Source organism: Oncorhynchus mykiss, chromosome 6 (assembly GCF_013265735.2).
Source record: "Oncorhynchus mykiss isolate Arlee chromosome 6, USDA_OmykA_1.1, whole genome shotgun sequence".
Classification (NCBI taxonomy): domain Eukaryota; kingdom Metazoa; phylum Chordata; class Actinopteri; order Salmoniformes; family Salmonidae; genus Oncorhynchus; species Oncorhynchus mykiss.
Genome location: NC_048570.1, coordinates 60,405,716 through 60,430,200, shown reverse-complemented (window position 1 = coordinate 60,430,200; position 24,485 = coordinate 60,405,716). Strand labels below are relative to the sequence as shown.

At 41.1% G+C, this 24,485-nt stretch overlaps 1 protein-coding gene across 1 annotated transcript; it reads left to right on the top strand.

Annotated features, from left to right (window-relative positions):
• The first annotated feature begins 11,679 nt into the window (after positions 1–11,679).
• LOC110526937 (SHC SH2 domain-binding protein 1-like) lies at positions 11,680–23,473 on the top strand. Its single transcript, XM_036981767.1, has 11 exons — positions 11,680–11,840; positions 12,016–12,131; positions 12,422–12,630; positions 15,728–15,958; positions 16,530–16,707; positions 17,169–17,289; positions 20,450–20,581; positions 20,841–20,959; positions 21,101–21,185; positions 21,630–21,722; positions 23,107–23,473. Exons 1-11 carry the CDS (start codon positions 11,720–11,722, stop codon positions 23,370–23,372), a joined length of 1,671 nt encoding a protein of 556 aa, XP_036837662.1. The 5' UTR covers positions 11,680–11,719; the 3' UTR covers positions 23,373–23,473.
• The last annotated feature ends 1,012 nt before the right edge of the window (positions 23,474–24,485 follow it).

The following is a 24,485-nucleotide window of genomic DNA, read 5'->3' as shown; positions in this document are numbered from 1 at the left end:
CCATGGGGTTCGTGTGAAGACTGAAAACGAAGAGGAAGATGCCGTTTTTATAGGCTGCAGCCTACATAAAACGAGAGCTGCGTTTTTATTGGTTGTTTTGCAGTGCTTGTGAGAACTGAAAAAACAGGACATATGATTCCTATCTCTTATGTCTGTTTGAGCAGATAGTATATAAAGACAGTGAAATAAAGATTAGAATAGTTAATTCCTTAGAATACACAACATTTGAAGGCATATGTGGTTTTCTGTATGTCTTTCTAAACATAATTTTTGCTGTTAGAAAATATGAATTTCCAAGGCAAAAATAAATTAAAATGTAATGTCTGGAAGGTATTCTCATCTAATTTCATATTAATATTAATATTGTGGCTGGCTTTGCAAACTAAACAAAAATATAAACGCAACATGCAACAATTTCAAAGATTTTACTCCGTTACAGTTCATAAGGAAATCATCCATGGATTTCACATGACTGGGAATAGAGACAGGCATCTGTTGCTCACAGATACCTTAATAAAGGTAAAGGTAAATCAAATCAAATCTTATTTGTCACATGCGCGGAATACAACAGGTGTAGCACTGTGAAATGCTTACTGACAAGCCCTTAACCAACAATGCAGTTTTAAGAAAATCCCCCAAAAAGTAAGAGATAAGAATAACAAATAATTAAAGAGCAGCAGTATATAACAATAGCGGCGCTATATACAGTCGGTAACAGTACAGAGTCAATGTGTCAATGTTCGAGGGGCACCGGTGTCAAGGTAATTGAGGTAATTATGTTTGCCGTGCGGTAGCAGAGAGAATAGTCTATGACTAGGGTGGCTGGAGTCTTTGACAATTTTTAGGGCCTTCCTCTGACGCCGCCTGGTATAGAGGTCCTAGATGGCAGGAAGCTTGGCCCCAGTGATGTACTGGGCCGTACGCACTACCCTCTGCAGTGCCTTGCGGTTGGAGGCAGAGCAGTTGCTGATACCAGGCAGTGATGCAACCCGTGCTGTCAATGGTGGAGCTGTAAAACCTTTTGAGGATCTGAGGGGACCCATGCCAAATCTTTTCAATCTCCAGAGGGTGAATAGGTTTTGTTGTGCCCTCTTCACGACTGTCTTGGTGTGCTTGGACCATGTTAGTTTGTTGGTGATGTGGACACCAAGGAACTTGAAGCTCTCGACCTGCTCCACTATTAGCCCCGTTGATGGGAATTGGGGCGTGCTCGGTCCTACTTTTCCTGTAGTGCACAATCTTCTCCTTTGTCTTGATCACATTGAGGGAGAGGTTGTTGTCCTTGCACCACACGGTCAGGTCTCTGACCTTCTCCCTAAAGGCTGTCTCATCGTTGTCGGTGATCAGGCCTAACACTGTTATGTCATCAGCAAACTTAATGGTGTTGTAGTCGTGCCTGGCCGTGCAGTCATGACTGAACAGGGAGTACAGGAGGGGACTGAGTACGCACTCCTAAGGGGCCCCCGTGTTGAGGATCAGCATGGCGGATGTGTTGTTACCTACCCTTACCACCTGGGGGCAGCCTGTTAGGAAGTCCAGGATCCAGTTCCAGAGGGAGGTGTTTAGTCCAAAGTGTCCTTAGCTTAGTGATGAGCTTTGAGGGCACTATGGTGTTGAACACTGAGCTGTAGTCAATGAATAGCATTCTCACATAGGTGTTCCTTTTGTTCAGGTGGGAAAGGGCAGTGTGGAGTGCAGTAGAGATTGCATAATCCGTGGATCTGTTGGTACAGTATGCAAATTGGAGTGGGTCAGGGTTTCTGTGGTAATGGTGTTGATGTGAGCCATGACCAGCATTTCAAAGCATTTCATGGCTACAGACGTGAGTGCTACGGATCGGTAGTCATTTAGGCAGATTACCTTAGTGTTCTTGGGAACAGGGACTATGGTGGTCTGCTTGAAACATGTTGGTATTACAGATTCAGACAGGCAGAGGTTGAAAATGTCAGTGAAGACACTTGCCAGTTAATCAGCGCAAGCTCAGAGTACATGTCCTTGTAATCCGTCTGGTCCTGTGAATGTTGACCTGTTTAAAGGTCTTACTCATATCGGCTGCGGAGAGTGTGATCACACAGTCGTCCGGAACAGCTGATGCTCTCATGCATGTTTCAGTGTTACTTGCCTTAAAGCGAGCATAGAAGTTATTTAGCTTGTCTGGTCGGCTCGTGTCATTTGTCAGCTCTCGGCGCTGGTGTTTGATGGTTCGTCGGAGGGCATAGTGGGATTTCTTATAAGCTTCCGGGTTAGAGTCCCGCTTCTTGAAAGCGGCAGCTCTACCCTTTAGCTCAGTGCAAATGTTGCCTGTAATCCATGGCCTCTGGTTGGGGTATGTACGTACAGTCACTGTGGGGACAACCTCCTCAATGCACTTATTGATAAAGCCAGTGACTGATGTGGTGTACTCCTCAATGCCATCGGAAGAATCCCGGAACATATTCCAGTCACTTTTTTAAAGACAGAGTCACTGGTGCTTCCTGTGGTAGGAGCGTGGATCAGAAAACCAGTCAGTATCTGGCATGACCACCATTTGCCTCTTGCAGCATGACATTTCCTTTGCATAGAGTTGATCAGGCTGTTGATTGTGACCTGTGGAATGTTGTGCAAATCCTCTTCAATGGCTGTGCGAAGTTGCTGGATATTGGCAGGAACTGGAACTTGCTGTGGTACATGTCGATCCAGAGCATCCCAAACATGCTAAATGTGTGACATGCCTGGTGAGTATGCAGGCCATGGAAGAACTGGGACATTTTCAGCTTCCAGGAATTGTGCACAGATCCTTACGACATGGAACTCTGCATTATCATGCTGAAACATGAGCTGATGGAGGAGGGTGAATGGCACGACAATGGGCCTCAGGATCTTGTCACAGTATCTCTGTGCATTTAAATTGACATCGATAAAATGCAATTGTGTTCGTTGTCCATAGCTTATGCCTCACCATACCATAACCCCACTGCCACCATGGGGCACACTGTTCACAACGTTGACATCATCAAAATGCTCGCCCACATACACGTGATCTACCAAATTCTCTAAAACAACGTTGGAGGTAGCTTATGGTAGAGAAATTAACATTCAATCATCTGGCAATAGCTCTGGTGGAAGTTCCTGCAGTCAGCATGCTCCTTCAACTTGAGTCATCCGTGGCATTGTGTTGTGTGACAAAACTGCACATTTTAGGGTGGCCTTTTATTGTCCCCAGCACAATGTGCACCTGTGTAATGATCATGCTGTTTAATCAGTTACTTGATATGCCATCTTGGCAAAGGAGACATGCTCACTAACAGGGATGTAAACATATTTGTGGACTTCATTTGAGAGAAATAAGCTTTTTGTGTGTACGGGACATTTCTGGGATCTTGTATTTCATGAATCTTGGGCCCAACGCTTTTTGTTCAGTGTAGATTCATTTGTTTTCTCCACATAAGGTGACACAAGTGCCTGGTAAATTACAGTATTTTATATACTTAGTGACATTGGAGACATTGATGTACAGAAACCTTGGCTTATGGACCAGCTTCAGTCTGGAACTCAGGAGGACCATTGCAGCGTTCATCTATGTACTACTGAGTGCACAGAGACAGGTTGACTTTTTTCCCGAAAGAGTATAAACAAGGGGGCTAGAGTGGACTGCTTTGACCTGACATGGTAACCAGTGGTCTAGTGCTATTTTTTTTAGGTACCGGAGCGAATCTTGTATTTTTTTTTATGTCATCATTTCTCAATTAACCGACATGTAGCCTACTGTATAATTTCATTTTAGAATATACATGTACATACTATGCATCATCCTAATTGCAGATTGTTTATGCTTACACATAGTGGCTCATATAGGCCTAATTTGGTGTTTTTATAACATTCGAAAACACCGAATTAGGCCTACCTTATTATAAATTATGCCAGTGGTAGGCAAATAGATTCAGCTGCGGGACGGATGGTCGGGTCGGAACATAATGATAATAATGACTTGTACACTGCAAATTGTATTTGAAAAGAATCACTTCATAACTTGATTACATTGCAACACAATCACATTGGTCTCTTTTGTTATTTGTGGGAATAATTTGGAAATGACACTACACAGCACTACACCACTGATGGTGACCGACATGAAACAACTTAAGAGCAAAATATATAAAATTGTCATATCGTTGACAGAACCGCAAGCAGCAATGAAAAGTACAATTTTGAAAGATGACTCTGAGTACACTCTAAAAAATGTGTTTGGATGACCCAACTGCTGGGTTGCAGGCATTGGCCAACTTAGTGGGGTTGTTTTCTTGAGAAAATAGCAAAGTTGGGTTGTTGATGCTGTGTTATTATTGAGATATGATCCAGTGGGTCAGATCAGAAGGTAGGCATAGCTTAGTAGGGGCGTTGCTTTCAGATATTGTTATTTTTGGCTACCTGTGAGAGTAAATGTCGTTCCTGTTCCTCTGTTCTTGTCAGGTATGCGTAAATGGCTGTAAGAGAGTCAGGTGCAGGAGAGCAGATATTGGGTAGCCAAAGTAGCCTTTTATTTAGGCGAACCAAAAGCACACGGCAAAATAAACACAAAATAACAATTTGGGTTAACATAACTCAGCGCAACAGATTAACGTGCGCATAACATGAAACAGAATAAACAATACCACACAAAGACATGGGGGAAACAGAGGGTTAAATACACAACACATAATGAGGGAAATGAGAACCAGGTGTGAGGGAAAAAAAGAAAAGACAAATGGAAAATGAAAAATGGATTGGCGATGGCTAGAAGACCTGCGACGTTGACCACCGAGCACCGCCCGGACAAGGAGAGACATCGACTTCAGCAGAAGTCGTGACAGTTCTGTTGTATTGTTAGCACATGAAAAATTGTTAGCACTAACTTCTGTCCCTCTACTTCTCTCTCGCTACCCCCTCCCCCCTTCCTATTGCATAACTTCAAAGAAAATCACATTTCAGACCGTTTTGAAGCTTTTATGAGGCTTACAGAAGTGTATATGTTCCAATGTTGGGATAGTTACCACTTTATTACAATATGTAATAAATAATCTAAATATTATTAATAACATTATTATAATTATATAATTATAACATGTAATATGCTAAAATATATAAGGAACATTTAAAATTGCGGTGAACTATCTTAACATCTGATACAATACAACAGAACAGATGAACAGGAATTACATTTACTCTCATGGGTGGCCCAAAATAACTGTCTGAAAGCCATGCCTCTTGAAAATAACCTAAGGACTACATTATAAAATACCCAGCTGCTGACTCAACCCAGCATGAAAGTGATTATAACCCAACTGATGGTTAAATTAACCCATGTTTGGGTAATCTGAACAACCCAGCCAGTTTAGTTATTCACACAACCCAACTGTCTGGGTAAAAATAACCCAGCTTGTGCTCTGTCCAGTATTTACCCTGCGCTGGGCTACCAAAAATAAATAAATAATTAGGTTGTTTCAAATCCAGATTCTTTTTGAGTGTTGGCTACGTGGGCATGCTGTCAGGAGGCTGAAGCGGCCTAAATGACAGTCCATCTGTGAACGCCCACAGAACATGTGTTCCTTACACATTAAGGTCTCAAAAAACAATAATTAACCCTTAACATACTCAAATATCGTCACAAGGGTTTTACAATTCTCAACTCAAAAGGCCTCTATTTGCCTCCTTGCTGAGGATTTATTTTCTGCATCACCAGCAAGTTCACTTTATCCCTTTTGAAATAAAATCAATCTTTGATAATACTGTAATGTGTTTGATAATAAATATGAATTGAACAATGAATCTGTCTCTTGAAAATGTATCTGCTGACCCCTACTGGACAAAAAGTATGAACTTCAGGGACTTAGGACTGCATCTGACAAGGCTTTGCACTGGGTCCACTAAACGCACAGCAACATACGCCTTTCACTATATAAACACAACCCATGAAATTATCCCACAAACTCGTCATAAACAGGTGTAAACAGCTAGGTGTGTAGTCTGTAGGTCAACTTCAAATAAGGATTTATGACTGTCTGTGATTGAGGGCTATAATACTGTCAATGAACAAAAACCTAGCTAGTGAGGTCGACAGTGCTGCTTACCTTCATGCTCAGATTCTATCCCAAATAAAAACAACAGAGGACAGTATTTCCTTTTTCAATCCTGCTCTGACAGTGGTAGTTTAGCTAGATTGTGAAAAGGGGCTCATACACAGTCACAGTCAAATAGTCAAAAATTAAAGTCAGGTATTTTTTTTGACCAACTAATTTAGCATTTTACATGTTTAACTTTATAACCTGACAGTTGTAGTATGCTATTTGTGAATGTGAATATTATTTTATTATAACTAATAGTTAGGTCTTCATATTTAATGTGTGTGAGCCATTATAATCAGGTCCAAAGGATGTTGCAATTTTGATAGTTCAGATTTTCCTTAGATGGGTACTTATACAATAACACATCATGCTACTTACACGTAACACATTTATGACTGAAATCATTGTTTCATTTCTGATGCAAATGCTTGCTGGCTTGACAAGTTCACAAGGTCATACAGAGTGGTCCATTTGTTATCCTGTGGTCCTCTGTGTGTTGTTACCAAGTCATCAGATTATATGTGCTCAGCCAACATGAAAAATAGCATGTGACAAGCTACGTGTCAGAATAGCCACCATGTTTATCATGTAGATGCTGATTTATACCAGTCAGCAACATTCTTGACAATAAAACAAACCTCTAATAATGCTCAGTGTAAACAGACATTTTCCAATAGTGAATTAATGTAAATCCACAGTTTGAAATGAATGTTCTTTATAGTGACCTGGCCAGTTTGATGTACCTGATTAGGTTGATGGATTAAGATGGAGATGCTGATGGACAGGTAGAATCAGGAGGTTGACACCAGATTGCTCTGACTAGGGTCAGGACGTCACCAGTCACCACTGTCCATCTCATTTTAAAGACTTATTCTAGACATCCCCCACACTTTCCCCCCTTCTCATTCTGCTCTTTCTTACTCATTCCTTCCATCTGTGCACTGTCCCTCTGAAACGACATCATTGACTCACTATTACGTCAGTCAGGACTACTGCTTGGTGTGTAAAACACTGCCCAGAAACAATGACTGTATTCCCACTCTACCACTGAAAAGGATGCTGTCAGCAGTAGGCTACCACTTGAACGTGAAAAATGTTAAAGGGGTACTTTGGAATTTTGGTAATAAAGCCCTTTATCTACTTTCCCAGAGTCAGATGAACTTGTGGATACAATTGTTATGTTATGTGCATTTTGAAGGAAGTTGCTAACTAGTATGCTAGTAGATACCCATAGACTTCCAGTCATTGTGCTAACGCTAGTTAGCATTGGCTCACGAAACCACTTCTAACTTCCTTCGTACTGGACACAGAGGCAATAAAAAGGTATCCACGAGTTCATCTGACTCTGGGAAAGTAGATAAAGGGCCTCATTGCCAAAATCCCAAAGTATCCCTTTAAGGCTTTTATCTCGGTCAAGGATATCTCTCTTTCCCCTCTATCTTTGTATCTCTTTCTCCCCCTCTATCTTTTCCCTCAATCTCTCTCTTATTTTTGTTCTGTTTCTAAAGAATCAAAGTGCGTTCCTCACCTTCCTCCGGAGGCTCCCATATGCACTGATCTGAATAAACAATATAACAGGTCAAAGGTATAGGGAAGACCAGGCATTTCCTTCATATATAAATGCCTCTGATTTAACATATTATCAAAGATTCTTTACAATTTGTGATACATCTCCACTCATATATAAAAAAAAGAAGAAAAAAATAACTGGTTTACTATTAGGAACGCACATCAACTGAACCACGCCAAACCTTTAGCCAACGGCAATGCTCAACGGTCGGGACTCCGTAAACCGGGGAAATTTTGAAATGAGCAATGTGAAAGTGCATTTCTTAGCAAAGGCACAGTCAGTTAGCTAACTCACCCGTCATTTTAGTGCTGGATTTTATTGTACATTCGGACCCCTGCTGTGCCTAGTTTGAAAGTTGTACATTGGCTGAAGAAGATGGTTGTTCATCTATGACGGAGCCTCAGCTTGAAGCAAGAGGAGACACGGGGGCCAGAGTGGTAGCAGAGTGGTAGCCATTAAAGTCAGAGTGGTAGCCATTAAACGCGCCAAAAAGCTGATGCAATTAAAGAACCTTAGAGAAAAGGAGATGATGAGCAAGCTTGACCGTTTTCTAAAGAAATATAATCTATCTGAAGAAGAGGAGTCTGTGTTCAGGTCTTTACAACTAGAATTAGAACAGACTTACACGGATCTGGCAAAGGGCGCCTTTGTAAGGTCAAGAGCAAAATGGATTGAAGAGGGGGAAAGAAACACTAGTTATTTTTTTGCACTTGAAAAGAGAAACTACAAAAGAAAATCTATAACTGCACTCAAAATGAACAATGTTTTATGCAAAGATCCCATTACAATATCCTCATTTGTCAATTCCTTTTATGAAAACCTTTACAGCTCTCAATTTCAGGAAGATGGTTGTGAAAGCTACATTTGCCACATTCAGAATTATGTCCCTGTAATTGAGGATGATTTTCACTCAGTTTGCGATTCACCTGTGTCAATTGAAGAAATTAGAGAGGCTCTGAATTCAATGAAAAAAGGGAAATTACCTGGCCCTGATGGCCTGACAGTTGAATTCTATAGACAGTTTTGGGAGTTGCTAGAAGACCAGATTTTCAATATGTTTCAAGATTGCATTGAAAAGGGGGAAATGGTCTCCACTATGAAACAGGGCCTTATTTCATTGATTCCGAAGCCTGATAAAGACCATTCTCTCATTGACAATTGGAGACCAATTACTTTATTAAATGTTGATTACAAATTGATGGCTCTGGTTGAAAGATCAATAAAAGGAATAGATACCATTATAAATGAGATTCAAACAGGATTTATGAAGGGCCGTCACATAAGCTCTAACATTCGTTTAGTCTTGGACCTTATAGATTATTCAGATGCAATTGACTCAGATGCGGTTGTCCTATACAGATGCGGTTGTCCTAGACTTCTGTAAAGCCTTGGACACAATTGAACATGAATTTCTCTTTAGGTCTTAAACTTTTTGGATTTGGTGAAAATGTTATTAAAGTAATTTGCATGTTTGACAAAGATATAAATAGTTATGTGCTACTAAACCTTAATACTTCCAAAAGATGTAGTATCAACAGAAGTGTACAACAGGGATGCCCAATTTCGCCATTTTTATTCATTTTGGTTGTGGAACTTCTATCTCTAGATATTCTGAATAATGCAAATTCGTATGGCGTAACCATTTTTAACAAAGAAATCAAAATCTCCCAACTGGCTGATGATACTACTCTTTTCTTAAGAAACAAAGACCAGGTCGCACATGCCCTCAATGCTATAACTGTATTTTCTATTGCATCAGGATTAATGCTGAATGTTTCTAAATGTGAAATCTTATGTTTATTTGACTCGGATGATAAAGAAATAGAAAATATTCCTGTAAAGGACTGTGTTAAATATTTAGGAATACATCTGTCAAAAAACCACTTAGTCAGACAACATTTGAATTTCTCTCCTAAAATTAAGAGAACTAAAAATATATTTCATAATTGGCTACAAAGAGATCTTTCTATACTTGGGAGAGTACTTCTGTCCAAGGCAGAAGGACTGTCTCGTTTTGTGTACCCCTCATTATCGTTATGTGTAAATCCAGCTACTTGTAAAGAGATCAATAAGACCTTTCTTGACTTAATCTGGAAAAATAAGTCTCACAAACTAAACAAATCTGTCCTTTCTAACAAAAGAGCTGAAGGCGGTCTAGAAGTGTTGGAGTTTGCTGACATAAATAACACTTTCAAGATAAACTGGTTGAAAAAACTGTTTGATCGATACCGATTCAATATGGTATTTCATTCCAAATAATGTGTTTAATAAATTGGGAGGTCTTCAATTTTTACTGAAATGTGATTATATTCCCGAAAGATTACCCAGTAAATTGGCTAGGTTTCACCAACAAGCTTTAATGGCCTGGAAAATATGTTTCCTGCACAATTTTTCCCCTCATAAAGCTCTTTTGTGGAATAATTCAGACCTAACTGTAAGGAATAAGTAATTGTTCTACCCCAGCTGGCATGAGAGGAATATTGACTTTGTTCTTGATATTTTCAACAACAAGGGTAATATTCTCACATATGAACAATTTATAACATTGAAAGAGTTTCCAATACCTTTCAGAGAGTTTATTTCTGTGATCAAAGCCGTTCCCAGTGGTTTAACTACACTTATGAAAACTCATCTTAATTTTGGGAATGATCACAAAGTTTATATAGAACTCAGATTGGAAGGCGTGGGCTTACTTGAGAGATCTTGTTGTAATAAATATATAAGACAAATTCTTCATTCACAAAACCAACTTACACCGAGAGGAAAGTTTTTCTGGAACATGCTTATTCCTGACATTGTCTGGAAAAATGCATGGTTAAGGCCTTACAAATACTGTATACCAAAGAAAGTTAATTAAGGAAGTGCACTTCAAAATTTTACATAAGATATATCCATGTAATTCTATGATTTCCAAATTTGTGGCTATTGATGATATCTGCGTTTTCTGTGAAAACGAAGGTGAGAATCTGTCTCACTTGTTCTTTGAATGTAAATTTGTGTCAGATTTTTGGGAAAACCTTGCAAAGTACTTATTTACCATTATGAACACTGCCTATATTTTTTACATGAAATATATATGTTACCATTGCAATGATAACAAAACCACTGAAATGATTGTTAACTTTTTACATTCTTGTTGCCAAATACTTTATACACAAACAAAAATTCCAAAATTCTATACCAAAATTACACATTTTTCTGATTGAATTTAATTATCTTACTAAAACATTAGCCCTAGTGAATAACAACAAGAATAACATCTTCATGAATCATTATAATAAGATCTTTTCAGAGTGAATATAATTGCACTTAAATAGTTTATTTTGTATTATTTTATTGATATTTGTTGTATGTTTGAGTAGTGTTAATACCTGCGTTTGGTTTGTTAGACATGTTTGATGTAGCGATGTAAGTTGATTTTTGAAATATGACAACAAAAAAAAAAAAAACACGGAGGCCGATAGAATGAGGTCGACAGCAGATTCAATGACTTCAAGTGAAAGTGGACAGAACAAGACAGACAAAGTGGATTTGGAGTTGAATTACAAGAGGACGCCAGAGATTTTAATTTGCGACAAGAAGATGTTGTCAGACATGGTTTTGTTTAGTAACTATTGTTGCACATCTCAACCGTGCAGCTAACCTAGCTAATAATGTTGGCATGCTAACGTTCACCTTTGTCAATTTACTTAGCTAGTTATCTAATGTTACTGCAACCTAGCTAAACACGCAATGCCACCAACTGTTGACTCATAACAGCAAATAAGGCTAGGTATATCTACTTTCATCTCTATTTGCTGTATTTCAAAGAACTGTTAGAGAGAGAAAATGTATCAGTACCTATCCATGGAATTATTTTGTCTCCCCTTGATCAATACCCGCTGCTAGGCCATGCCAGATCAGTAATTGATCATGAAGGATAGGGCAAAATGGAAGGAAACCACGTTGCACTATGCATCCAAGTAGTAAATTATATATCAATCTAACTGATACTTTATTTTCTAACACAGGGCTTTTTCAGAATGAGGAGGATGACGGTGACAGTGGCACAGACTACTTCAACCCTGATATGGCTGGTACTCAGTTGCAACGTGATGAATGCGTAGGAGATGCATCCCTTCCTGACACCTTTCAGACAAATGAACTGCTTTATTACGAGAGATTCAAAGCCTATCAAGACTACACGCTAGGTATGATAACCTTACATGGTCTTACATCAATTCAGTTGTCAGGTTTACTGGCTAAAGAGGATGAAAGATGATTACTACAACCATATTGATCGATCTTTCAAGGCTCCCAGTGAAAAATCTAAACAAAGCTGACTTGAGGTGTTGTCTCAGATGCTGTCTGTGCTGTTTTGCACAGGTGATTGTAAAACATCAGAGGTGAAGGCCTTCACAGCTGACTACCTGGAGAAGGTTCTGGAGCCTTGTGACTGGCAGGCACAGTGGTGCACAGACGTGTTTGATGTGCCAGTGGAGGTAAGTCACTTCGACCTGAAAGATTTCCCAGCAAGAGACTTGTCTAATGGAGCTGTGCTTTGTACACTGCATGAAATGAATTGGAACACTTGCATTCTGGATGCAGTTTTATAGGGAATCTTAATCCAGAGGTCTGGTTAAACAGTGAAACAGCTATCTTTTCCAATGTTATACAGATGGTTGGATCTGATCAGTGGAGCAGAAGTAGTCAAACAAGGTAGCCTAACCATTTACCCTTGAAAAATGGTCATATGAAGGTCACAACCTCATACTTATGCCCCTTTCCTCAGATGGCGGATGTGAACTATAAGGAGCTGAAAGCCAAGGTGAAGCTGGTGGTGCCCCTGCAGTGTGAGACGAGAGGCTGCGAGCTCACAGAGGCGGCCATGAATACCCTCTTAGAGGCCACACTGCACAAAGTGCCTCTGCAGGAGCTCCATGTGGTGTTTGATGAGTCTGGGGACTTTGACCAGACTGCGCTGGCACTTGAGCACCTCCGGTAAGTCCCCATTGTTAATAAAACTGCTGAGTTTTTTTTTCAAAGGGCTGTTAAAGCCGCAGTTATTCTTTCCATGTCAGATTAGAAAGCACAAGAAAAAGCACCTGTGATACATGCCTCTTGTTGTCGGACTTTGCATGGGGTGGAACTGCCATTCAATGTTGCTGTGCCTGACTTACTGTGCGTGTGAAAATGTATCTCTCTTGTCTTTTTGTCCACTTGATAGAACTTTAGAAAAACTTATTTTTTGGAGTGGTTAAAAGCTGCAATATGTCAACTTTTTTTACAAAAGCACTCAGAATAATGTCAATGGACATGACATGTCACTTCACCCCTATCTGAATGTACATATTACCTCAACTAACCTGTACCTCCGCTAGAGATGAAACGGTATGAACATTTCGTATCACGGTTATAGTGACCACGGTTATCAGTATTATCGTGGTATTGTTAAAATGTGCTGGAAATGTTCTTAAAGTACTGACACGCACACTGAAATCATTTCACCAAATTTTATATTGAAAACCGACAAATAGAATTAGCAGCACTATGCACTTTTTGTGTGCATAAACATTAAAATAATAACATTAACGATGGCGCCATGAGGTAAAAGTTTCCCTAGTGCAAGTTTAAATGAACACAACCTTAAGCAATCAAATAAACAAACAAAGAAAATTAGCAGCACTCACTTTGTAGTGAGGCACGGCAACCTTCATCAGCCTCAGAAAGCCCGGCCTCTCAACTTAATGAAAGGGCTGCAGTGAGGTCTTGAGAATGTTTTTGATGTGGGTACATAAGCAGCTTGCCTTTTTAAAAATGCTTGCTCTAGTGTGTCACAACTGTAGATGAGGAGGGACCAGTAGCATCACTGGGTTAGCCTGCTGCACGACCACTCCGTAAACAAGGGAATAGCTAATGTATTATTAATGTTGGTGTTACATTATAATTACTATTGTTCACACACACAGTCTATCTTCTGTGTTGCATTTGAGAATATGCAATGACCCCATGCACAATTTACATGAATACAAATCAGTCTTAAGAAGACAGTGATAATTGCGATGAGCCCAACAATTGACATAAATACAGTGTATTTGTGTTGTATAGGAGTCTAGTGTTTCTCCTGTTAAAACACTTTTACGACCAAGTCGAAGTCTGCCGGATTGTAGATGAATAAAATATGTTGTTTGGGTGACAACTACATCAAATAAAATGTATTTTTAAAGCCCTTCTTACATCAGCTGATGTCACAAAGTGCTATATAGAAACCCAACCTAAAACCCCAAACAGCAAGCAATGCAGGTGTAGAAGCACGGTGACTAGGAAAAACTCCCTAGAAAGGCCAGAACCTAGGAAGTCCTCTTCTGGCTGTACATTACTTGTGCAATGGGTGTATACAGCAGCCGAACAACGTGTAGTGTTTTTACAAGAGTAGGCAACACTGAAAGCTTCAGTTTACATTATTGACAAGCTATTAGCAAGTTAAACAGACAAACCATGGTATTTTTCACCCATTCCGAAGTCCCCACATCATGCATTGAGGGAAAAGCTTACCTTGCATTCGCTATAAAGTAGTGGGTGGTGGTCACTAGTGTTTCCCCCTTTCGCAGCAATTTTTTTATTTGCATGTTCTGCAGACAGGGTGACAATCTTCGATTAAGTTCCCCTAAAACCCAAAATAAGACCACACTTCAGATTTGGTCCTCTTAGAAGGCTGACAAATCTCCCGAGCACTGTCACTGCCTTCCATCATGTTTTCACACACAACAAAACCCACGTTGCATGCTGCGCCTTCGTCAGACTGTTGCTAACTGGTTGATGCTGGACAGTATTTACCGTGAGTTTTTAATGATAATAAAAATGTGAAACGGTAATACTTATCGTCTGGAATTTTAACGTGGTTCATCGTGAAACCGGTAACCCTTTCATCCCTAACCCCCGCACATTGACTCGGGACCGGTACCCTGTAAGTTATATAGCCTCGTTATTGTTGTTTTATTGTGTTACTTTATATATATTTTTTACATTAGTTTATTTGGTAAATATTTTCTTAACCAACAGTGCAGTTCAAGAAGAGTTAGGGGCTTGTAAAGTAAGCATTTCACGGTAAGGTCTACCCTTGTTGTATTCGGCGCATGTGACAAAGTTTGATTTGACAGACGAGACAGAACCGACATCACCCGTCACATTACAGCGGCAAAAAAATTATAAATGGACTAGTTCTTATGTGATACTAAATAACAGAAGGGTGTGTTCAAATTTCGTGGTCTCTTCTGGAGACAGTGAGACGACGAGGATGATGACTTTGACTACTTTGTCAGATGTGTGGAGCCCCGCCTCAGGCTGTACGTGTAGAAGGGTGATAGTGGGGGGGTGGGGGTGGGAACATTAGTCAGTGTGTGTGGGCTAGATTGGCACATTCTCATTTAGGCTGTTTTGGTTCAGATCTGCCAATGACACGGCTAGCTTGAACCCATTATTTTAATGCCGCTATCAGAATGGCCATATGGCATAGGAACCTGTAGAGCATTGTAAATGAGTGCAGTTCAGGAACACTTGAGCAAGCTCCGTGTCTAATGGTTAGAGCTGGATATGTTGTTTGTGAGAGGGTGCAGATTATTCCTTGGCCACTAGATGGCAGTATGTACCCGGGGATTGTGAGTGTACTGTGGCGTCTCCTATTTTTTTTATGGGTGGAGAAGAGGGTTAAAAGATATCTTATTGGCTTCAGCAGAAATCCACAAGCTTGTTAATGTTAGAGCAATCAGCTCCTAGTTTATACCAAGGACACTGTTTGCCGATTTTGCTTTTAATAGACAAAGAATGTCTTTAACCCATTCACGATCGGCTCCTTAGGTAGAATGGAGGGTCTCGATTCATTCTCCAAATAATGGTTAAGAACATTTTCAAGTGCCGGACATGGCCGTCAAACAAACAATGCTGTGCTCTGAGCATCTCCTCTAGAGTTATCCTACCTTAACCTCTCGTTGCCCTCCAATGTTGCTGAACAATTTGTTCCCAGCAGTCCTCATAATGCGATTGTGTTTTAAGGAAAACAAAATAAGTATTTCTTTCTCTGTGGCTGTCAACCCTGTAGGTTTTATGATATTCTGGAGGATCGGGTGCCTGCTGGACTTGTGACAGAGTATTACTCTCTTTTGGCACGCTGCTCTCAGAAGTTCCAGGAGTTTTCTAGCCTGCGGAACGGCATCAGCAGCGACTCGGAGTCGGAGCTGGACAACGTGTCCATGGTGGAGGGCCTAAGGATGTACGAGCAGATGGAGGCTCTGAAGCGCAAACTCCGGATCATTGAGAACCCGCTGCTCAGGTAGCTGGCCAAGGGGACACGGGGTGGGAAGACTGAGAGGAGCTATCAGTGCCTCTGCAGAGTGTGTTGAGGGAGTAGTTGTGTGACTGATGAAGTTGGTCTCATAACAGAGGGAAAAATAGGAAGGCTGAGTAAAGGCTATTGGATTCACCTCTGTCCCTGAGCTAACATGTTTGACCTATACTGCCCCAGTTGAGAGCAAAACTTCTCACAGAAGGACAGTACACTACAGTCCGGTTCAATGCATCATATTCTGGTTAGAATACAAAAGAGGGACAGCAATTGAATGTATAGTTACTACTAACGCACACTTCGTGCCACCTTAATTGGGGAGAACGGGCTCGTGGTAATGACTGGAGCGGAATCAGTGGAATGGTATCAAACACATGGGTTTTCCAGGTGTTTGATGCCATTCCATATGCTCCGTTCCGGCAATTATTCTCCCTTCAGTAGCCTCCCCTGGCCTATACTTTGAGACGCTATTGGAAAGTGGTGATGCAACCATTCTGCTTTGTCCAATGCTGTACCATAGTGTTCTTCTACATAAATGCATTCTCTCCTGACACTGCAGGTATGTGCTGGGATACAAGGTGAACTCAAGGCAGCAGGCTTGCAGGGCCAAGGGGCCTCGTGTCTCCGGTGGCCGGATGGTCCATGTCGTGTCCGTCTCCACTACAGTCAGCCAGCTGCAGAGCCTGATGGCAGACAAGCTAGGACCCAAATTCTCAGGGGAAGAGTTTGAAATACATGTATGGCAAACAAATAAAATATACATATTTTTTTATATATATATATTTTTTACATCCATGACATTTATCCATTCTTAGGCATATTGTATTTTGTCAAATGTATGTTTGCCCAGGTTTCCATTTCAAATGGCCTGTTTAATGAGATGACCAGAGATGGAACCCAATGGTTAAGTTCTCTAACGATGTCACACTTGTGTATTGGTCTAATACGCTGGGATTTGCTAAGGTGTGTGGGCTTTTTTTTAAATTTGACCTCCCTAGTTCCTGTACACTGGCATTCCACCAGCATTTGTAGAAGCTGTGTCTGTTCGCCTGAATGCCTCGGCTCTATCTTTGTATTCCACTGAGACGTTAGAAGCAGAAAACATGTGTTTTTGTGTCTTTCTTTGTTTAGTCGTGAGCGCAGATCTGTGTTGTATAGACCGACTGTGTACTGGAACTGCTCTGTGTTTAAATATTAGTTTCACAGTGAGCCCCTGCTGGCTGTGAGTGCCTGCTACGAGGGAGACGTGGTCATCATCCTTCAAGGACACTACACTGTCACCAGCTCCATCAGTATCCCAGACTCCATATCAGTGGAAGGTAATTTTTCATATTTCTGCAAGCAGCCTTTATAATGGCAGGATGCACTACTGCTGTATGTATGTACAGGTAACTAACTGCCAGAGTAATGGAGAAACAACTCAATGAGGGCTACAGAGTATCTTGAAAGCAGGTGCTTCCACACGGGCGTGGTTCCTGACTTAAAACGATGTAAACTATTTGCCATGGCCGTCTGTCACCAGATCTCAACCCAATTGAACACGTATGGGAGATTCCACCACCATCAACAAAACACCAAATTATGGAATTTCTTGTGGAAGAATGTTGCATCCCTCCAATAGAGTTCCAGACACTTGAAGAATTGATGACAAGGTGCATTGAAGCTGTTCCCGGCTCGTGGTGGCCCAACACCCTATTGAGACACTTTGTTGTTTCCTTTATTTTGTCAGTTACCTGCTGAGGGGAGGACCGCTCATAATAACGTCTGGAAATGAATGGTATCAAACACATGTTTGATACCATTCCATTCAACTCCATTTCCAGCCATTATTATGAGGTGTCCTCCCCTCTGCAGCCTGCACTGTTATGTATTTATTATCTTATGTTATGTAGTCTTTGTTGCTATTAGCCAGCCAGGGATGCCTCTTACTGGATTCAGGTAATAAGGAGTAGAATCTGGTATTGTAAAAATCCAGATTCCACTATCTGAATCGAGCAAGAGGCCTCTGCTAATTTTCTGTTTTCCATTTATTGAAGTCCGATGTTCATTCATTGCAAAAATGTCCCTCTGATTTTTTTTTTTTTTTTTTTACATGAGTGAGTTGTTCAACACATTTTGCAGGTTGTCTGAATCCTTCCATTCCTTCCTGTCACTAAAGAATCTGTTGCTATATCTGTGACTAATGTGCTGCGAAGTACTGTTACGGCCATGGAAGTTGTTTTCATATTGAACACTTGTGTAAGTGTTTCAGATGAAATCAAGTCTTCACCTGCAGATGATACTGTTATGGTACTGGTTGTACTATGTGGCGCGTTAGTGCGTGTCGAAGGTAAAACGACCACTCAATCTACAGCACATGGAGTGAAATGAACGTATAGCAGAGAGGATGTGGGATGTACAGAGGGAGCCCTCGGGAATAAAATAGAGCTTGCTGGCGCAGTAAGAATAAGAACAGGGATGATATTAATGCATAGAGAAGGCTAGCTCGGGCGAGGAGAGGTCAGAGCAGAGGCGCCGCGTCAGTCTCTTTATGCAAATGGGGGGCCTGCCGAGTTGGATAGAGGGAGGGGAGATTGGAGGGGCTGTTTACATGCGTCTGTTTCTATGTGCGTGCCCTCCTGTGGTGCTAGGAAACCCCTGAAAGCTGAGATAAAGAGGGTGTGGAAATATGATGCAGCGCTGCCTGGCACTGCACCATGACAGGAAAAGAGCAACTCAATTAGACCACTGCCGGATTACCATAATAGAATTCTCCCTCCCACCAAAGAGCCTTTGATATTTAGAGGAGCAGGGCACACACATGCGTTTATTGCTTTTTGGATATTGCTGTATCAAAGACGGAGGGGAAAAAATGCATATTATCTATCTTCATAATAAGTATTGCGAGAATTTCCCGAAAAGCGTGTTCCTAAGGAGACATTAGAATTCATTAGTGAGGAGGTTCAGTCAGTCAGCACTTGTTAAGAACAGACTGGATTCTTGATCTGCAATCATTGCACCCGTTTTAGCATTTTTAAAAATTAATTCTCTAAGCAGCAGCACATTTTTGCCAGTCATGAAGCCCACTGGGAATAGGGTTTTCCTCTCCTGGATGTGTGCATGGGCCTATGACTTTACCAATCGATATTCAGCCTTTGGCCTTTCCAATGGCGGCGTGTGGAACCTAGCCAATGCTGTAGAATTGCTGGCCACATTATGGAACACCTGTCTCCAGGCCATCTGTCAAGGAACAGAGAATAATGAACCCTAGACGTCAGAACACTGTCCATCACATTCTGCCTGCCTGGGATTGTGCTGAATCACTACTTGTCATGTACACCACTGTGAGGTTGGAAGGAGAGTTCAGACCCAACACTGTGGCCAATTGAGCCATGACCCAGTTGTCCCAGCCGTCAGCATGCAAAGATGGAGCAAATGCAATTTAATCAAAATTTATTATTTCTATGTACAGTTGGTGGTGGGGAGGGGGGATCAATACAGTAATAGAGTATTGCCCTATTGTTTTTACAGAGTTCCTATCGATACAGTGGCTCCAAGTTTAGATTATTGCTAGGTAGTTAATGTTAGCTAGCGCTAGTCGGCTGTACCTACGCCAAAACCTAATAGCTCATCATTCTATTGCTTGTTCGCCATCTTTTTAAATGTTGAGCCAACATGTTTTCAGCACTTATCTCCATGACAGATCAAAATGCCTTTTTCATGGCTCTCTTGTCCCTCTGCCGCAGACATACACTACCGGTCAAAAGTTTTAGAACACCTGCTCATTCAAGGGTTTTTCTTTATTTTGTAAAAATATTTTCTACATTATAGAATAATAATGAAGACATCAAACCTATGAAATAATACCTATGGAATAATGTAGTAACCAAAAAAGTGTTAAACAAATCAAAATATGTTTGAGATTCTTCAAATTGCCACCCTTTACCTTGATGACAGCTTTGCACACTCTTAGCATACTCTCAACCAGCTTCACGAGGAATGCTTTTCTATCCGTCTTGAAGGAGTTCCCATATATATATATATATATATATATATATTGAGCACTTGTTTGCTGCTTTTCCTTCACTCTGCAGTCCAACTCATCCCAAACCATCTCAATTTGGTTGAGGTCGGGTGATTGTGCAGGCCAGGTCATCTGATGCAGCACTCCATCACTCTCCTTGGTCAAATAGCCCTTACACAGCCTGGAGGTGTGTTTTGGGTCATTCTCCTGTTGAAAACAAATGTTAGTCCCACTAAGCGCAAACCAAATACTCAGGCCACAAATTTAATTATACAATATAGCACATTATTTCTTGCTAGTAATGAATTTGTTTTAGAAAAACTACAAAGCATGCTCTTCTGTTTTTTTGTGTGGGGTGGGTGGGGGGGAGAGCTGAGTGGCTGGTAGATTTTTAAATCTACCTGTTCTGGTGACTGGTGGACCAAAAATAACATTTTAGGCCCTGATTTAGGCGAATAAATCTTCTTTATTTTCAGGGTTCGGCCTACCTGATGAGGTGGTGATTGAGAAGAAGAACAAAGGGGACTCGTTTGTGGCGTCAACAGGAGCCGACGTGAAGGTCTCCAACGTCAAGTTCATCCAGCACGACGCTGTCGAAGGCATCCTCTGTGAGTCCTCTTAGTCCTTTTCCCAATGTGATGCTGCCTCTACATCAACCCTGCCCCCCAACTCTACCCATTGTCCTGCGTTAGTAATTCTGCCTAAGCTGCTGGCACTGCTTAATATCTGGCAACAGCCATATATCAATGACTTTCCAGGAGGAAAATGGGGTTATGGTCATACACGCATTCGGAATACTAGGATCTAGCTGGTCTCTTTATTTACCTCCTAGTGTCAATCTTCATCTTATTTCCCTCTTGTCTCCAGGTGTACATCAGGGTAAGCTGGAGATGGAGAACTGTGTCCTTCAGTGCGAGACGACCGGTGTCATTGTGCGGACGTCAGCCCACTTGACTATGAACACGTGTGACCTCTACGGCTCTAAGGTGAGAAGTCATCACTCTTTCATGGTGGCTTTGTTTTTTTTTACTAGTACAGATCTAGCTCTCGTGTTAATCATTGTGTGTGTCTGAGGCCGTGCAGTAGCCTAGCTGTGTCTCTACATGCTGATAACTGTTGTGCTATAGGGATCTGGTGTGGAGATCTATCCTGGCAGTGTCTGCAGTATGGTGGGAAATGGCATACATCACTGCAAAGAAGGTATCCTGATCAAGTTGGGAGATTTGAAGTTCTACTGGTCATTTACCAATCTGTATATTACTGTTCCCAGCACTAGCACATCCAACCTCCATCTCTTCCTAGGTTCAGTTCAATTCTAAGCCTGTGGCATTATCTTCCCTCAACCGAAATTGAATTTAGTGGAGAAAGATGTTAAAATGCACACACACACCGCAAAAACAAATATGGACTTATTTCCCTTGTTACCTTCAGACGAGTTCTGGGGTCTTATCTCATTCCCTGAGGCTAGAACGGTAGTGTGTTTTTTATCGCTCCCTCACACAGAGCTTTCCTTCCTGTTGTCTCTCTGCTCGGTGTGTTGGACTTGGCCAGGACAACTTAAGCAGGAAGACCGACGTGATGACTCTGTTTATGCCTGTCTTTCCCCCCCCTCTCTGTTGCTCATCTGTCAACCTCCTCCATCCCTTCAACCCCACCAGGACTTTGCTGATGAGCTGGACACCATGCCCAAGATCCCCATGGTGAACAATGTGATCCACAACAACAAGGGATACGGAGTGATCCTGGTCTAACCTAGTGATGCTGTACCAGGCGAGGCTGCACAGGAAGACACCCCTACAGGTATGAACTAGTTCCAAAGCCTGGGGAAGTTTTCCTCAGGAATATTATATAAAAAAAGGGGTGCCGTAAAACACAGTCTAGATGGAAACTAGTGATGCATCGACACTTACCAAATCTTTCACATATTTTGCGTCGGTGGCGTTCCGAATCGAGTTTTGTCTTCATGAAAATTGAGATCTGCAACAAGCGAGCAAGCTTAAGATACAAAACTAACACCGCACAAGCTACTCAAACTTTCTTACATGGTATGAAAAGAGACATGGACGAAACAAGGAAAAAACTGTAATGCCTCTGAGGGGAAATATCATTTAAACTTAGAGAAAATTTTGGTTGAGTATTGAATACCAGCGCTCCCATTCAAGCACATAATCCAATACGGAAGTTCCAATAGACTTCCTTAGGTAGAATTAACAGGACAGGATTGTCACACGAGACTAGGTACTAACCAAGACTTACTCAGTATTTCCCACATCAATGGGTTTACTGTCTCTGGAAGGCTGAGTTGGTTTCACTGGGAAGTTTGTGAGAAAATGTGCTTGACCTTCAGTCCAGGGCAGCTACAGAATAAAAGGTGCAGCTGAAGGTGGCGTGGCTTAAAATACATCTGGAGTTGCTCTCTTCATCTCCCTCACTCTCCGATGTCCTGTAATGGAATGTCCCTTATTGTTTAACCCCAGTACACAGGAATAAATACCTCTACCCCAGACAGGAGAATGAGCGAAAGTGGCAGAAATTTGACCTTAAAAATAAAATAAATAAATAAACAAAGCTATCTCTTCTCTTCAGATTACCCTTTAAAAATGTAATCTGCAACATTCATGAATTTTTGCGGAGACACTACTAAGCCAACAACCGGGTAGTAATTGTCATTTGCGTTGTTATTGAAAAGATGATGTCCATTATGGTCCCTTGTTATTTCCCATCCGGAATTTGCAAAAAAAGCTGTTATTTAAACATTTCTCAACACTCCATTCTCCACTTTAAACGTCGAAAAGAGGCTGCTTGCATTTGGATTTGAAAAGGTAAGAGCAAGGCAATTATCTACCATTGATCCCAAAGGGCAGTCTTTGTTAGAATACACTGTTAGTCTGATTTGAACAGAATATAGTAATATTTCACAGGAAGACGTGGTGTTTTCATACATGACAAATCCGAATGTCATGATGGAGAAGGAAGTGGAAGTGGTGGTATTAGGTCTGAATGTCACAGCGATGTGTTAACAAGCCTGTCATGAACGGATTCACGTTCTTTTCCAGATGAGCAACTGGATATAGAAGAAGGGAACGAGGACATGAAGGGTGAGGGGAAGATGCGGGTGGATGTGGACGTGCAGCGGTGGTGGACGACTGCTCTGTGAAAGAACCAGTCTCCTGTTCGTCTTGTTACGCCGTTCCTCCGGAGTTCACGGAGTGCAACGATGCCATCAAGAGGGAGCTGGTGGCCACATCAGCCAAGAAGCAGCGTCGCCAGAAGAGCATGCTGAAGGAGCTGGGAGTGACCCAGGCAGATGACAACCTGCTCTCCCAGGAGATGTTTGTCTCCATACAGGACAACCAGTTCAGGAGAAACGGCATGGGCAGCTTCGGCACCTTGTACTGAGACTAACTGACCCTTCTTCCTGTTCTGTTTTCCGTACATGCACAATCACACTTTTACTTGATTTATTCCAACCTCTTTGCTAAATTTTGCTGCACTGACTAGTGAGTATATACATTGAAAGTCAATATATATAAAAAAATATTTAAAAAAATAAAAAGAGTTCTTAACAGGGCGTGTTTTTTTTTTACCCTCGCAGGTGTCGTCTCCTTCAGACATGAGCTCGTCGTCAGAGCAGATGTTGAGCAAGTTAACCAGCATCTCTGTCACTTTCTCGTGTGTACTTTTATGTGTACTTTTATACGCTTTTTATCATGGCTTTTTAATACAATTCTCCTTTTAGTATACTGATATCGTGGAGACCTGAGTCTAATAAACACAATTATTTTCACTATGACTAATTATGAGACTCAAATGTCCTTCAAATGTTTTTTCACTTTTTTGGGGTGGATATTGTATGATTTCTTGTAATGGATATTGTTAAGATGACACTGTTTGAAATGCTTTTGTTGTTGGGAGAAATCATGTTGCCTTATTTTGAGTTAGAGTCTCACCCTCACCTGTAGTTCTGGCCATTTGTTTATCAAATGTTGCTGAAAACACTCTGTAAGCATTCTAAATCATGAGCCAATTAAAATTAGTACTTATATAAATTTTGATCTTTTAAAAAAAAAAATTATACAATTGGATACAGGTCATATGAGAGGGGTGAAATCTGGAAGGGTGCTCATTGGTTTTCTGGGCTTAAGGCTTCACCTTTTATAAGATGCTCACAATTGTTGAATTCCAGTTGATTAATTTTCTGGGGATTAAAGGGCTGGTAAAACCTCATTACACCACAGACAGTTTGATTAATTACCTAATCCAGCATGCCCCTGTGAAATACAACACATTGTACTGCCTCTTATGAGGTGTCCCAGGCTGACCTCAATAGACCAATTTATTCCACAAATTCAAAACTGAATTAAATGGTGCCGGTAATCATTATGTCAGTGAAAGCATCTGCCCAATGATGGAGAAAAAAAAATGTATCTGGTGATGAGTACAGACTGACAAAAGTCCATATTTAGGTCAGCATTTGACTGGGAGAATGGACTAATTGGATGTGAAATGGTT

Bases quoted from the DNA above. Each gene is read 5' to 3' on its own strand.
- LOC110526937 (XM_036981767.1), top strand. From the start codon at position 11,720: ATGGCTGGTACTCAGTTGCAACGTGATGAATGCGTAGGAGATGCATCC. The intron at 12,631-15,727 runs GTAAGTCCCCAT...TCAACCCTGTAG, and splicing joins CTGGCACTTGAGCACCTCCG to GTTTTATGATATTCTGGAGG. The intron at 21,186-21,629 runs AGTTGGGAGATT...TTCAACCCCACC, and splicing joins CAAAGAAGGTATCCTGATCA to AGGACTTTGCTGATGAGCTG.